A 15759-nucleotide genomic window follows, 5' to 3' on the forward strand; every position below is an offset into this window, starting at 1 on the left:
ATCTCTGTTTACATTAAGGAAAATATATCTATTTTTTAATATGCTAAAACAGTGAAACAAATTGCTCTGAAAAAGAAAGGGAAATCCTGCTGAGCATATAAATATACGGAAAGAGATGTGTACTCTTTACAAACTGGCAAAATCCCAAGTTTTTGCAATGAGAGACATAAAAAAGTAAGACTTCCGAAACTCTCATGCAGGATTAAAAAAACCACAACCAATTATATATTTCTGCCCTGAAGAAAGTCAGTAAAATATTCAAGCACGCATAAAGCAAAGCAAAGCACTTGTTGGCTTTCATTATGATCAATAAAAATGGTCAGCTCATTAGCATATCATTAGCTACCCTACTGTTTCCAAAGTGTTAACATGTAGAAATATTAATTTACAAACATATAATATCCCAGAATTCTGGGGCTCTGACTGCCTGCATAAAATAAGGATTTAAGATGGGCGACTCCAATATAACTTCTTCCTTTTCCTATGTAGCTATAAACATATGTTTACCATCTGTGGAATGGTGGGAAGCAGCTGAGGTAAAAAACCAACAGATGTAGAATAAAATAATACTATCAATTTCACTTCACAGTGACAGCTCAGCTGCTGGAGGATGAAATGCACTGTAGGTTCAGAGCAACCCTCAGACTATCATTTAAGTCAAAAGTTGGCTTTTCCCTCTGTTTCACAATTAAAATTGTGAGCTCTGATGCTGGAAGAAGTTCAGCGTAATTGTCCCAGCTTGTTGGAAATCTAGGGACTTTGAGGAGACATCCTCAGAAAAGAGGCAAATTGTAAAGTTGTCTTGGGAACTGACAGCTCCACATGGAAACCGAGTGGGTGGTAAATCACCTCGGCAACAAATCCATGCCCAGACTGAGGATAGGCAGATTGGCCTCTTGCAGCTCCACGGACTCCTTTCACAGATAAACACTCCTACTGTGCCTTGCTACCCAAAACTGGAATAAATATCAGAAATTATGGCCTTGTAAACAAGCTGTTTACAAACTGTCCACAGTTCCTACCGAATTTCATGCACATCTCACAGGTCTAAGACAATTGATTGGAAGTACCTTGTTGACTATTATTAATTTCCTTCCTCACGTGCCATTTCATATCTGCTTACCTTAAAGAAACCATGTTTCCTGTTTCTCTGTCCCAGCCATAAATTGCTTTCAGGTGTCAGATTCGTTTCTGGGGGATCAATGACACGTTCATAAATCCTGTAGAAGGAAGACATTGCATTTACTTGAATTTTCTCTTTCCTCTGAAAACTTCCTTGACAAAGTCAGGTAACAATAAAAGATGGAAAACAGAACCAAAAATTAAAGCCCTAAAAAAATTTCCTTAAACACAGTATTTATCACGCACTGTGGTGAAGAAAGTATATTCCAACTTTAAAATTAGAAAAAAAATTTAAATCACAAATATATGAAGACTCCATAAAATTGAAATTCTCCTTGTGCACCTGTGCAGCACTAGACTAAAGAAATAACAGCACCAGAATCCACCACAGTAGGGAAAAAAAATAAAATGGGACCATTTTAATCTAGGGTTGTCTTTCAAAATCTACCCTAGAGAAATGTGCAATCACACACAGGATCCAACCCAATCCAACTACCCTTTGAGGCTTTCAGACTGGTTAGAATTTTGAACAGACTTCACAAAAGAACTTTATGCCAATCCACTCCCTTTTTTTTCCCCTCTATATCTACATCTGTGTCATTCATCCTCATCCTCGCACATGGATCTTTCTCCCCTGGTTGCTGGATTTCCTCAGGCTGGGTGTGATGTCTGTACTGCACATCCACCTTGTGTCTGTCCCTAGCACAGGTCTGGCACGGAATGGGACCTCTTTATGTCTGCCTGGTGTCCAACAGTGACAGCAGGTAATAGGATGTCCATAAGCAACCCTTATGTACTGCCTAAACTTGCACATGGCTGCAGCAATCTGCATACCAAATTTCTAAAATTAACTCATGAAAAAATTGCTGCTACACAATTTTTAAATAAACAAAGTATTTGGAGTCCTAAAAGGGTTTTGCTTGGGGTTTTGTTTGTTTATTTTTAGAAAAGCTGTAATGAAGTTTCCATAACAACTTTTCCAGGAACACAATGATATCATCATTTCAGGACATGAAAAATTCAAGGCCAGAGTTACCGACCTTGGCTTCTCATATTGCTATGTCACATCAGAGGGAGCCATGAACTTCCTTCTTCATAACAAAAATAGCATGCTTAAAAAGAATTATGGAGGAGGTGATGAAATCTATTTCTATGACTGTCCGGTTTACAGGGAGTATGCATTGCTATGTAATCACAGCAGTGTGTCAGGCAAGAGAAGAGACTCTGAGGCTGCCAAGACCCCTACCTTAAAGAGGCGAAACTATCTGTGGTCAAATTATTTTTCTTTCTTTAAAGCTATAGCTTTAAAACAAATAGGAAAAGCAAACACCAAACTAAAACAGAAGTCAATCAACTGAACTTATCTTCACAATTACACTCCACGTGTCTGTGCAGATGCTCACAAAGTGTAATCAGTGATTTTTCATGTTGCAAGTTGCCCTGGCTATTGGGTTTGTATTGCAAGGGTTAGGCAGCAGGGGACTACGAGGGTGGCTTCTGTGAGAAGCTGCTAGGAACCTCCCCACACCCAGCAGAGCCAGGGCCAGCTGCCTCCAGGATGGACCTGGCACTGCCCAGGGCTGAGTCCATCACTGATGGTGGCAGCGCCTTTGGAATGACCCTCTGAGAAGGGGGAAAAATTACTGAGCAGCAGCAATTCCATCTGGGGAGAGGACTGGGAACACGTGAGAGGAGCAGCGCTGCAGACACCCAGGTCAATGCAGAAGGAGGGGGAAAGATCCAGCACAGGAGCAGCATTCCATGGGGAAGCAGGTGTCCCCCTGGAGGTCCACTCCCCATCCCACTCCGTGCCATCTGTGGGATGAGGCCCAGGAACATCGGGAGTGAAATAAGCACAGGAAGAAGAAAAGGGTGAGCAGAAGGTACTTGATTTTGCTTCTCATTACCTTACTCTGATTTAACTTAACAAATTAAACTAATTTCCTGTTTTGCCCTCAGCTGTAAAAGGTGAATGATCTCTCCCTGTCCATATATAGACCCACAAGCCTTTCATTATTTTCTTTTCTCCCTTGTCCAGTTGAGGAAGGGAGTGATGGAGTGACTTTGTTGGGCACCAGTCCAGCCAGTGCCAAATCCACCATATTACACTACTGGAAAATTCATTTATTTGCAGTGGCCTAGAATAACATCCCAGTATTAAAGAACTTCTAGAAATATCTATAAAGTTAAGTCAAAGTACAGTGTCATATATCCCACCCACTTTTGCTTATCAGAAAAAGAAGTAAACATTTGTCAAGATGAAATAGAAGCAATATATAACAAAACCAAAGTCTAACACATTTTTTTTAAAGAAATGACAAAAAAATCCCAAACCTAAGAACAAAATAGCTATATGAAAATTACAGCTTAACAATGTGACTGCACAAGTCAGAAGACTTCTTGTAATATTCATAATTTCACTGCTAAAGTTTATTATAATTATCATCAGCCCTAGCTCATCACATTTCATGCGTATGATGCATTCAGAGCTCTAGGAAATTCCTATCTCTACTATTTAATTAGGTCTATCTATAAAATTACCATGCTGAGCTGTTTCACCTGTCCAAACAGCAGCACAAGCTGATATTCTTTTAAAGCAGCTTTTGAGAATTAGAGGATTTTTGCATGCACTGTCTCTATCAATAATTTAAAGTATAAGTAGAGGCCTTCTGTCATACCTCATGCAAAATTGAACTGCACAAATGCAAAACTGCAGCAAAATACTGAATGAGAAACAAAGAATTGACATGGTCCTTGAGCATGATCTCCTTGAGAGCATGTGCACTGAAGTGCTCTATCATATTAGGAATTCATCTTTGTAGATATAGCATAGCTTTATTCATTATTTTGGCTGATAATGCCCTCCCTGGAAAATTCCTCAGCTCCTGAAAAGGCTAATCGATATTCAATAAAGAACTTCATTTCTCCTATTATATAAAATCCCAGCACTGACCAGGTTCAAAAACACTACTTATTGAAGAATATTTGATTCTTATTCACCTGACCTAGTTAAAGTTGATAAAAGAACTGTACAATATCTATCTACAACAGCATATTAAAAAATCAAAACCTGACACTGTTACATGACAGTTCAACAATAGCAAGTTAGGAAGACAAATCAGAGACAGGCTAATGTGGTTTATCTTGTTTTTTCTGATGATTTAACACTCTTTCAACCTGTGTGGACAGGGCTGTAGTCACCTCCTTTCCAGTCTCTTCACAAGGGGCCATCCTTATGACACAAAAACTCAAAATTCCCCATATTCCTCTACTGTTCTACTCTAATTCGAATAATATTTCTGAAGCAGCCATTTACCTTAAATTAAGGGGTTAAGTTAGTTTGTGCCTTATTCCACACAGGTTGACAAGGCTGATTTGTTTTCCTTAGATCTCCCTATGCAGTAACAGGCTTAGGAGTCAAGAGAGGACATGAGATGTAGATCAGTCCTTGATTATCTTTTTATGCCAAAAGATGTTTTGGTTGACATCCTCTGAATTACAAACTATGACAATTTACTTTATTATTGTATACTGTTAAACATCACCAGAAAAAAAAAAGCCTGGCAACTGAACTCATCTTCACAATTACAAAATTCAGAAAAATATATTGCTATTCTTGTAAGCCTTTCTGTACTCTTGGGAAACGAAAAGGTGGAAAAGCATGTTAGTTAAAAAAAAATTAAAACAAAACAAAGAAACCCCAAAGAAACAAAATATCCACATTAAGCTTCCACATCACTCACTTTTCCCTACTTGCCTTTCTGGGCTGTGGTGCACCACGTTCTATGGCTTTATACCCCTGTGACCAATATTCTGTATTTGGCATATGAATAGCTAAATTATACACTTCAGCTTATGAACTACTGGTCTAGAGCTCCTTGGAGACCAGTTTCCAGCACATTTGGCTTTGATGCCAACACAGAGAAATGCACAATACACTTCACAAGAAAAGGAATGCTCAGGAAGATGACTCAGGGGAACTGTGGTCACTAAAACTGCTGCAGACTGAATAGCCCCTCCAACATGAGGAGACCCAGGTCTCTAGGTTAATGGAAGCTCTACTACACACTTCAGGCTTCCAGATTTATGATTGCTGCATTCACTTTCCTGGAGAAAGCTTGATTTGCCCCTACTTTACACCAACATATTTCAAAGAAGTTAAACTATAAAACCAGGTAAAACAATGAACCAATTCCACTGTATTGAAAGGCTCATGCTCAGAATACATTCAGTAACCACTGATTCATTTAGAAAAATACAGTAAGAAATACACCTGCTAATCAGAAAATACCCATTATATTCTTGTGTTTTTTATCCATGTCTCTACCCTGTCTGCATGCTTTGATTCATTAAGTGTTCTTGTGCAATCATCAGAATCCCCTCTCCCAAGGACACATTTCAAACAGGCCTCTCTGCCATAATAAAGACAATATGCAGAAAACAGAGACTCTATAAAATAATCAGCAGATTCCTGAAAGGAGACACATCTAAAATATTTTCATCCTAATATACACACACATCTTGCTCTGCACAGAGGAAGAACTTCTCTAGAAGAAGAAGTTCTCTAGAACTTCTCAAGCTCTCTTGGACGAGGAAACAGATCCCTTCCATGTACTCAATATAAATTAATTTTAACATCTTCATAATGTGTAAATGTACAATGGTATAATGGTATATACCTAATATAGAATGGTAGAACAAGAAAATACCCTCATTCTATACATGTGCAGACTGAACCACAGACAGATTAACCCACATCACAAAGACCATGTCTCTGCCCAAGATCTAAGCCTTTAGGTTGGGCATGACTGAGGTTTAATTGCCTCTCATACTGGGTCCCACTCCCTCTGGAAAAAACATGACATGGAATTGTCTTTTGCAGTGAAGATGATTCCTTATACACAACTTTTCTAAGCAGAAGTTAACACTTTATTTCCTCTTTTGTGGAGATGCAGCTCTACATCCTACATACAGTATTTGCCATGCCAGATGCATTTTTTGAAACTGCTGAAATATTTAGCAGAAAATGAAAATAAACTTTGAAAATAAACTAAATGTCTGCTCACATTAGGATACATCAGCCAACGTGGACTGATCACTGCCTAAAATTCTGAACCATAAAATAGACTGAACTCAAGGGTCACTACAAAGCAGCACACTAAATCATGACATTTTCAAAATCTTCCATGTCTAAAATATGAGAAGGTTACTAAAATAGGAACATTCCTTCTTCTGTTTGCATGCCGGATAGGAAAACTCTGGGATTAGCTCAGTTGGTTAAAGCATGATGCTAAACAACATCCAAATTGAGGGCTTGATCTTCACATGGGCCATTCACTTAAGAGACGGACTCTGGTCCTTGTGGGTCCCTTCCAGCTCAGAACATTCTCTGAAATCTGTGAACATGCACAGCCCTGAACTGCATTAATCAGGCTTGAAACAGAGATTTAGACTGTGAGGGTATAAAAGCCCAGGGGTTCCTTTTTCCTTTGTTTGGGATCCCTCCTCAGAGGGAAGCTCTAAATTTCCGTGTAGAGAACAGGTGTCGAATTTATCACTCCCAATTTTAAATGTCTCAAAAGTTCATACCTACAGTGCAGCTAGTTCTCTAGACTCATTTAATGAAGAGACATAAGTGTTTCTAGGGTGTGATTCATCTTACAGTGAATTATTCACTCTCTAGAGGCCCCTCCAACAGCTGCACAGGAGCCCTTCCTAACATCAGGGTGAATCATCAAAACAGATTTTTGCAATTCAAAGCCTGATGCTCAAAAATTACACTCTCCTGCAACCATTCATTACCCTGTATACATCCATCTGGATCTTCAGATGCTTTAAATATACTGAAGGGTATGGAAGAGTTCTGTTTGTGGCAGTCTTTGAAACAGCACTCTCAACTTCTGTAAAGAAAGTCAGAGAAGGAAGTTCCCATGTTTTGCATCAATCTTTTCCCTAATCAAATTTGCAGAGGTGTTGACCACCTTTGACCCTTGCTATCATCTCCAGCTGAGCCTGCAAAAACACAGCACACCTCTGAAATAGCAAATGAGACCTCCCAACACAGCCCATTGCATAAAAATAACCAGCTGCTTCAAAAAGTTTGTCCAGCATGTTCTCTGAACCCACCTGCATAGAGAAACAGATTGCTTACACCAGTTCATAGCTTTAAGATACAGTATTGGCATTTGTCTTTATATCTATACTTCCAAAGAGATTAAGAAATTATTTTAAAAATAAATACTAAGATATCTTTACGTGTTTCTCTCTCAACCTATTTTCTATATGCTTCCCAATGAAAATGTAATACCAATGTCATTGGATTTTCTTGATAGTATTTACAGATAGGATGCATTACTTGACATGCATTCAATTCTGGAGAAACTTCAATTGAATTATTCATTGAGTTTCCAGTGTTTTGTTTCAGAAAAACAAACTTTCTGAGGGAAATTTTGATTTCTTTTTTGGTGCTATCTCCTCTGCCATAGTATAGGAGTTCACAATCATTTAACAGAGGAAAGCAATTTAGATTAAAATCTTGGGGTATGAGAGTAAGCCTTTTCTTATGAAATGTTGAATATACAATAGTAACTGCCAACCATTTAATCAAAGTATTGTTCAGCTTTGGGAGAAAAAAATAATAGGTGTCCAGTAATAGCATATGTCAGGTAAAAGACTCAAGAGTGCATGCTCAGTTTACATTCCCTTCAGGGTCTGTCACCCAAATGATTTCATTGATTTTCCTGTATAATCACAGAGGCAAAGGTAATGTACTCTATTTTTCACTTTAATTATTCCAAATACAAATCTAAATTAAAAAAAAAAATTCATCTAAATAAAATTCTTTTTTTTTTTAAATCTCTTTTTTTCATTCAAGAAAAATTCAAAGTGACTAACAAACAGGACAAAACTACACAAATACAAGTGAAGATGGTCACAAGAGCATGTTTCACTGGCAGGTTTTGGGGGTTTACTCTCCACACATCAATTGTGTAAGGGTAAATTCACAGATCTGCCTGTGTGGGACTTTTGTTATAAAACTTACTACACTCTTCAGTTTCCTACAAACATATCCATTAATTTTATCAGAATTTCTGAAGCACTAAACTAAAACAAATCATCATTATTGACCCAAAGTAGAGGACTGGACTCATTATATGACACAGCGTGGCCCCACAAAAGCAGAAATGCATCTGTCAGAGTTGCTTCTATGGCAACTTTCATCTGGAGAACTTGAGGTAGATTCCAACACCTTTACAAACAAGGACAATATTATGAACTTTACTTGCAAATGACAAAACAGATACAAATGGTTCCTGGCAAAAACAGAGTAAAGGGTGTCTGAGCCCCAAAAGCCTGTCTATGAGGCTGCAATGTTTACCCATCTTCATATAATAAAAAACAGCACTTCTGAAAGTGTGAAAAACCCAGAAAATAGGCTGAGTCAGACTCTAAGCAGAAATAGAAATTTGGCCATTTGCTTAGGATTGTCAAGAGTTACATAGGAAAAAATTATACCAAATTATGGGGTCAACTGTATCTTACATGTGATGGATCCAGAGCAGGGCTTTTAGTGCCAAGACAGCTGGTTTGATACCCAAATAGTTATCAGATTTCTCAGCTTAGGCAACTGCTGCTCTTGGCTAGGACTGAGCTCATTTTCTTCAAAGCAGCTGGTATGGAGCCACGTGCTGGATTTGAGACCAGAACAGTGTGGGTATCACACTGTGTTTGAGCTGATGGTCAGCAGCGCTTGCACAGTGCCAGGGCCTCTTCTGCTCCTCACTCTGCCAGTGTTCAGGAACACACATAATCACAGGATATGATTATCTGCAGGTGCTTTTATTGAGAGCTCTGGGAATCAGGGGTACAGACCCAAATCTGACTCCGACATGGCTTTCGAGCTCTACGTATTTTATATTCTATCCTTATATAACTTACATATTAATTATTAAACTCATATTGTTCTATTGTATAGATTGATCTTATTCAAGCATTAATTTCTTGTGGTCTTTCTCAAGCCCCTGACCACAGTTTCTCATGATTATTCTTACAGCAATTATATTTAATTACTAAACAATCATCACATCTAACAATTATATAATTTATCATATACTGGTTACACAGGTGCAGCTCTAGCAAGTACAAGGCCCATACTTTCCCAGGGTATTTTCCCAGGGCCTGCTAAGCCTAACTTTCCTTCTAACTCCCCAAATCCCCATGATTTTAAAACCCTTTTACTATCAACACAACGAGGGGCTGGGGGCACAGGGAGCCTGGGAGGGGACACAGCTGGCCCGAGGGATCCCCCATGCACATCACACTCAGCAACATGAGCTGGGGAAAACAGAAAGGGGATGGGGATGCTTGGAATTACAGCATTTGTCTTCCCCAGTTAACCACAGTGTGAGACAAAGCCCTGCTTCTTCCAGGAAAACACCTAAACACCTGACAGCTGATGGGAGATGTGAATTAATTCTTCATTTTACATAGCTTTACCTGTTAAACTATCTATATTTCAACACACCTCTGCCCACCCTGCACTTTCATCCTTCCAAATCCCTTCCCCATCCCGCTGTAGAGACAGCAGCTGTGTGCTGCTCAGCTGCCTGATGGCACTAAATCACACAGAAACCTTTTTCTTTTAGGTAAAGCTGAGCTCAATAGCATGCAGCTCCTGGCCCTGGCATTGCCCCTAAAACTTGTACATAACCTGCAGGTAACAGGAGCACACAAGAACACTTGTCACAGGTTTTGGTGAACATGATAATTTTTGCTATACTCAGCAAAACTTAAGGTGGTGTCTAGGTCAAAAGAATCCTTCCTCTGAAGTGCTGAGGTGAATGTCATCTGCATATACAGGCTTTCCTTACAAAAATCAATGTGCTCAACTTCTATGGATTAATGTGAATTCAGGACTTTAAACTTCTCCATACAGAGCTGAGAGCTACATAGACCAAATGCCACTTTTCAAACAAATATCTGACTCTCCAAAGGCATTTTAGCATCTCTCTGTCACTTGTGAGCAACTGTCACTATCTGGCTACCAGAGCATAAACCACAAAGCAGCAGGGTTTTTATGATGCACACAAGTATCCACTACAGTCAAGGGGAAAAATACACTTATAAATGAGGACTATACTAAAACTCAGAGGGTCCCTAAAAGACACCCTTCAACCTCAGCAATATTTGAAGCTCAGGTTCTAAACCAGAACACTGACTAAAGCAAACTGTTAACAAGAAAGCTAAAAACACAGCACTAAAAACTCATTTGTTACCGTACCAAATATTACACCAAAGGCCCATCTCAGATCGACCAAATGTTCAGAGTACATCCTGGATGTAAATATCATCAAACCAAATCTGAGTGATTAAAAGCAGATTCTAGAAATAAGAGGAAGAAATTAATTCAATGGGTTCTTTCAAGATCCAAAAAGAAGAAAAGCTCCTCTCCCAAATAAAAGAAACCCTTAAAGCAAGATAAATCTGAGATAAAAAACTGTATTAGAATATCTATGAAACGAGTAGTAGCCAATTAAGCTTATCCTAAAATCAGAAAGCAAAAGAGGAACAATATGCATCAAAATGTGCACAAATAAGGTCTTGCAGCAAAATGAACCCCAAAATAAAATTCTATCTGTACAAAGAGGTAAAAGCATGATTAAATGGCTAATGCCATCTCTATTTTGTCATGGATTTTTTTTTAAATCTAAGATTGTTTTTGGGGTTTGTCACAAGGCATTTATGGAGTAAGAACTGGCAGTTCTGAAACTCAGCTGGTGCCTGGCCCAAGACCTGCAGCACATGGATCTTCACTCTGGCAGCTACAGAACCTGAGGCATGATAAGCTTTTACAGCTTTGGAACAGCTCCTCTTCACAAAATATATCCAGCCTTTGTCTTTCCTTTTGTTTTCCCTTTGTCTCAGGCTCCTCTCAACCCCAAAGTTGATTTATCTAGTACAGTAAGATAGGTGCAATTGTGAAAAGAACGAGGCTTTTGATTTCAATTCTTTCTGCACTGCTACAAAAGCTAAATTGAAAATTCAGTCAGCCACAAGAAACCTTTTTTACTAAACAGCTTCTTCCCCCCTTCCAAAACCACATCTGCTGAGAAGTTAATTGCTTTGCAGGGTATCTTGTCAGAGGATAATCTCATCAAGGGGTTCATGTCATCAGTGGAGGATTTGTGTGTAATCATAAAATAACCTCATCCATATTCCAGAGCCAATTTGCTGCAGTGATGGAAGGCAACTGCAGGCTGGGGATGGCAGGGTGTGCTTGGCTGCCCCTGGGGTTGTCTCAGCCCTGTGCAAAGGCACTCAGCCCTCCCTGGAGCTGCCACTCCTCCTCCCCACCAGCCACTGTCACACCAGCTCCATGGCCCCATTCCCTGTTCCTCAGCTCCTCCTGCAGGTTCATCCAATAACCCACAGCTCCCTTTCCCCACGGTAATTTCCAACTGTCCCGTTTAGCCTTGGTTGTTTGAAAGATAACACTACAGCCCCTCCACAAATAACTAATTGGCCATGACTGGGGAAGTGTATGAAACAGACAGTAAGCATAGAACAAGCCATTATATTGGTTCTAAAATTAAATTTAGATGGAAACTGCCAACAGACAGGCAGAAAAGCGCTCTGCAGGGACAGCACATTTCTCACAACATCTGACACGCTGGGGAGGTGAAAGCATGGTTCTGCTACAGTCAATGAGAGTTCTCACTGCAGACTGCACTGGGTTGTTCCCCTGGGATGCTGCATGGCACATCTTGCAGACAAGCTCAAGGTAAGTAGCTGGTGTGACAGAGAAAAATTCAGCTTGGGCTGAAAATGTCCAAGTTGCCTTAGTTGGTGCAGATAACTGGTAGTTATCAGTTATTTGCTTTCACTATTGATTTGCTGAAGAGGATGCCACTAAAACTGCAGCCCAGCCCAATTAAGTAATTCAGTTTCCACTGATTCTTTCATTTACTGCCTGGTCTCAGATACAAGGACAAGTTACTGGACTGGCAATTGCAGGTTACCTTACTCCTGTGCCAAGGATCGAGTTACCAACTACCTCCTTACTGCTTCTTCAATGTACACTTCCATTGGTAAAACAGATCACAACAAGGATTCTTCACATCATTAAAATATTTAAAGTGGAATCAGATGCTAATAACTGATTTTTTTTTTTACGTTAAAAGAAAAACACACCACCAAAAGCTACACCAACCAGCTCACTAGACACTTATCTGTGCAGAAATGGAGTGTTCCTCGACTCACAGAAACTCCTCACCTTCTGAAGCAGGAGACTGGACAGGATTTTGTAAAGACTGGAGTCCTAAAATAATTACCTTCCAGGTAACAGTGCTAAACTGCCAAAGAAAGACACCTCAAATATGAAACCACTTCATAAAGCTCTGGGCTGGTTTCAGAGCTCTCAGCAGTCTCAGCCCTGTTTGCTCAACGCCCACCACACCCAGGAGGTTTCAGATCTTTTGGAAAGGCTCTGTACTATTTGCTACATGAAGACTCAGGTCTCAAATCTGCTGTTGAATAGTTCAGAGGGGTTATCACTTGTTCTTTGGCAGAGATCTAATGTTTTTACAGAAGTATTTAACTAGAATTATGCTGTCATTTTCTCCATTCAGCTCCAATACTATCCTATGTGACTTGTAGTTCTAAACTCCAGAGTTAAGCTAACCACTTCAAATGGAAGAGTTCATTTATTTCTTAGATTTCAGTTAATCTGCCTGGCTGGAGCAAGATAATTGTTTTTACAATCTGAAAGGAAAAAGCTCAAAACATTTGCTTTATCTGGCTGACTCTCAAATTACTGTGATCACCTCTCTGTCCATATGACCTCCACATCAAGAAATAAAGGAAAATAGAGCCAGGTAACAGGAGACTTCTCCTGAAAAAAAATTCATAGAAAAATATCCAAATACATTTCAAACTGTGCAAGTTAAATTTTCAGAGTTTGCTCTCATAACTAACTACACCAATTTAAAGACTTATTGCTTTTAACATTAAAAATGTCTACATGTATATTGCACCAGTATACAAGTATTTGAGAAATTGATAATACACCTAGTCACACACTTTTGGAAATTACTAAACCATCTGAGGGCTTGCCAGCCTTGATCATTCCCTCTGCCATTATCCGTCCTCTCTCTCTGACACACTCAGAGCATAAAAATACCAGGAATGCAAGATAGCAATGGTGAAGCATAACACAATATTCCTGTCCTGTTGAAGCCATCAACCTGCCTAGGAACATGCACAATCCACCAGAAAGTCCCCAGTTCTGGCTGGGGGTCCAAAACCACTGCTGACTCTGTATTCAGCACCGCTGGGCTTTGCAGGTACCAAACTCTGGCTCCACGAGTCCCTAAAACTCAGCCCCAAGCTCCTGTGGAAGACCCTTAACCAAACTCCGGGAGAATGACTTCTGCTCCTCTTCTGGCATCAGCAGCAGCTGGATCAGCTCCCAGAAGGAACCCAAAGCAGATTCCATGCTGAGCAGGAGCTTGTGAGGCCTCTCTGCTGAAGCTCAGTGCCCAGGTGGCTGTGCAGGTGATTTCTGCCTTCTGGGGTAGCCAAAGGGTCGAACACAGGCAGGCACAGATATGCATTTCTACCTTTTTTACCTCCAGTACTTATTCAACACTTGCATAAATACTCATTCATTCTCATAATTCTCTCAGTGCAGTACACAAAGGAGTTCAAATTATTTTTTTTGGGGATTAAAAAAATAAATTTTCATTGTATTTGGGGACTGGATTAAAACATATCATTCAGTCTTTGGTCGCAAACACCCATACTACCATTCTGCTGATGCATTAGCCATTCAGTGAAAAACCCTAGCTATTTAAAAGCTTCTTTAAAAAGAAAATAATGCTGACTGTATCCTCCACATTTCCTTGCAGTAACTGTAATGATAAAGACTGATGGCAGCTGATGGGGCATGCCAGCTGCAGAGCTCCCTCATGCTGAACATTTTACAGCCTTTCTGCCCAACAAAAGGGAAAACAAGTAGGTGACAACTAACTTCCACTCCACAGTAGCACAGTTCAGAAGTTGGGTGCACCCATGATGCACAATTACACCACTCTACCCAAGCAACCATTTCTCTGACAGCTTTTGCTACACCTTGGAGAGCAGAGAAGCAATCTGGGTCACAAACTCATACTCAGCTAGTGAGACTAAATTACCTAGCTGCATAGCACCGTCACCACACTATTTTCCCTCTCAAGAGAAAGTGTTTACAGTAACTAAAGCAGCAAATCCCTCTTTTAAATACATCCCTTAACCTTCTTTAAATTTATTACACTTTAATTAAAGTCACGGAACTTCGTTTAGATCACAGGTTGGCAGCCAGAATATCTAATTTATAAGAACTCTGACATCTTGGGTTCCCATATTTGGAGGATGTTACTTTAATTTATTTATTTTTCCAATTAAGCAGTTCTCACTGTTCATGCATTTTTTATTCCCGAATGCGCTGTTCTAACATAAAAGAAGCAGACAACATGTTTTTTCAGTTGGAGACTACTTCCAAGCCTGCTCCAGTTTTATAATCTATTCTCTCATGCTCTTACCAACCCCCTCCATCAAACAGCTAAGAGTATCCATCTACAGGCTGTGTTCACAGCAAAAGGCACTCTGGCACAGATTTTCACTGGAAAACCATTAATTTTTTCATCAAAGCACTTTTCTCTCCCTTCTATGCCCACAGAGTTCAAGTAAAGGAAGATGGATACTGTCTGAATAGGTGAGTACCTTTGTAGCCATACGGCTGAAGATAAATAAAACAAAAATAAATAAATAAATAAAATACCTTTCAGGCTTACCCCTCCAGATCAATCAGCTACACTGAGAACAACTTGGAATTACTATTTTGCAAACAGATTTTCAATAAATACATTTTGATACAGTACCTGCCACCTCCTCAATTGTAGACTCCATGCTATTCCCTCACTCTTCTCAACACCATTCAGAAGGCTGAATTATTTCTTCATTATAACTATGCTAAAATACATTAATATGTTATACAAAAGGAGGATACTAAAACTACATACTACTTTCTCTGACTCTAACACAACTCGTGACCCTCTCTGAGAGTCCAGCCCCAGGTGGGTTGGATTGGCCATCAGGCTCAAACAGTCCTCACCTGAATCCAATCAAGCAATCACCCCAGGTAATCAATTCTACAAACACATTCCACATGGGGAAAACAAGGAGCAGAAATAGAAATTCTTTTCTCTTTCATTTCTCTCTGTGCACCTCTATGAAAAATCCTGAGAGGGAGAGAAATGTGCTTGCCACACTAATAGATAATTTTATATATGTATGTATGATCAAATTAACTCTGCCATGCTTTTTCCCAGCTTGGGCTTCTGTTCATACCTGTGCTGTTGGGAGATTTGCAACACCAAGAGGCTGACAAGTCCTACAAGATCTGATGTTTGTCTTTTCTGGGAATTAGTTTCAGCTGTAGAGTCTGCATTGTTTCCCATGGCACCTGGCTGTCCACTGGAATGCTGTCCCCTGTGACAGTACCAGCACAGGATGGTTTGAGCCTGATGGCCACTCCAACCCACCTGGGGCTGGGCTTTCAGACAGGGTCACGAGTTGTGTTAGAGTCAGAGAAAGTAGTAT

The 15759-nt window shown here is 39.8% G+C and overlaps 1 protein-coding gene across 8 annotated transcripts in view; it reads right to left on the reverse strand.

Moving 5' to 3' along the window:
- NELL1 (neural EGFL like 1) overlaps positions 1-15759 on the reverse strand; it is a 273062-nt gene that overhangs the window by 214992 nt on the left and 42311 nt on the right. For all 8 annotated transcript variants that reach the window (XM_030273294.4, XM_041716815.2, XM_072929397.1 and 5 more), the window contains exon 5: positions 1124-1220. In XM_030273294.4, the coding sequence (XP_030129154.4) occupies positions 1124-1220 (97 nt within the window). The remainder of the gene's footprint in view (positions 1-1123; positions 1221-15759) is intronic.

This window comes from Taeniopygia guttata, chromosome 5 (genome assembly GCF_048771995.1).
Source record: "Taeniopygia guttata chromosome 5, bTaeGut7.mat, whole genome shotgun sequence".
NCBI lineage: Eukaryota > Metazoa > Chordata > Aves > Passeriformes > Estrildidae > Taeniopygia > Taeniopygia guttata.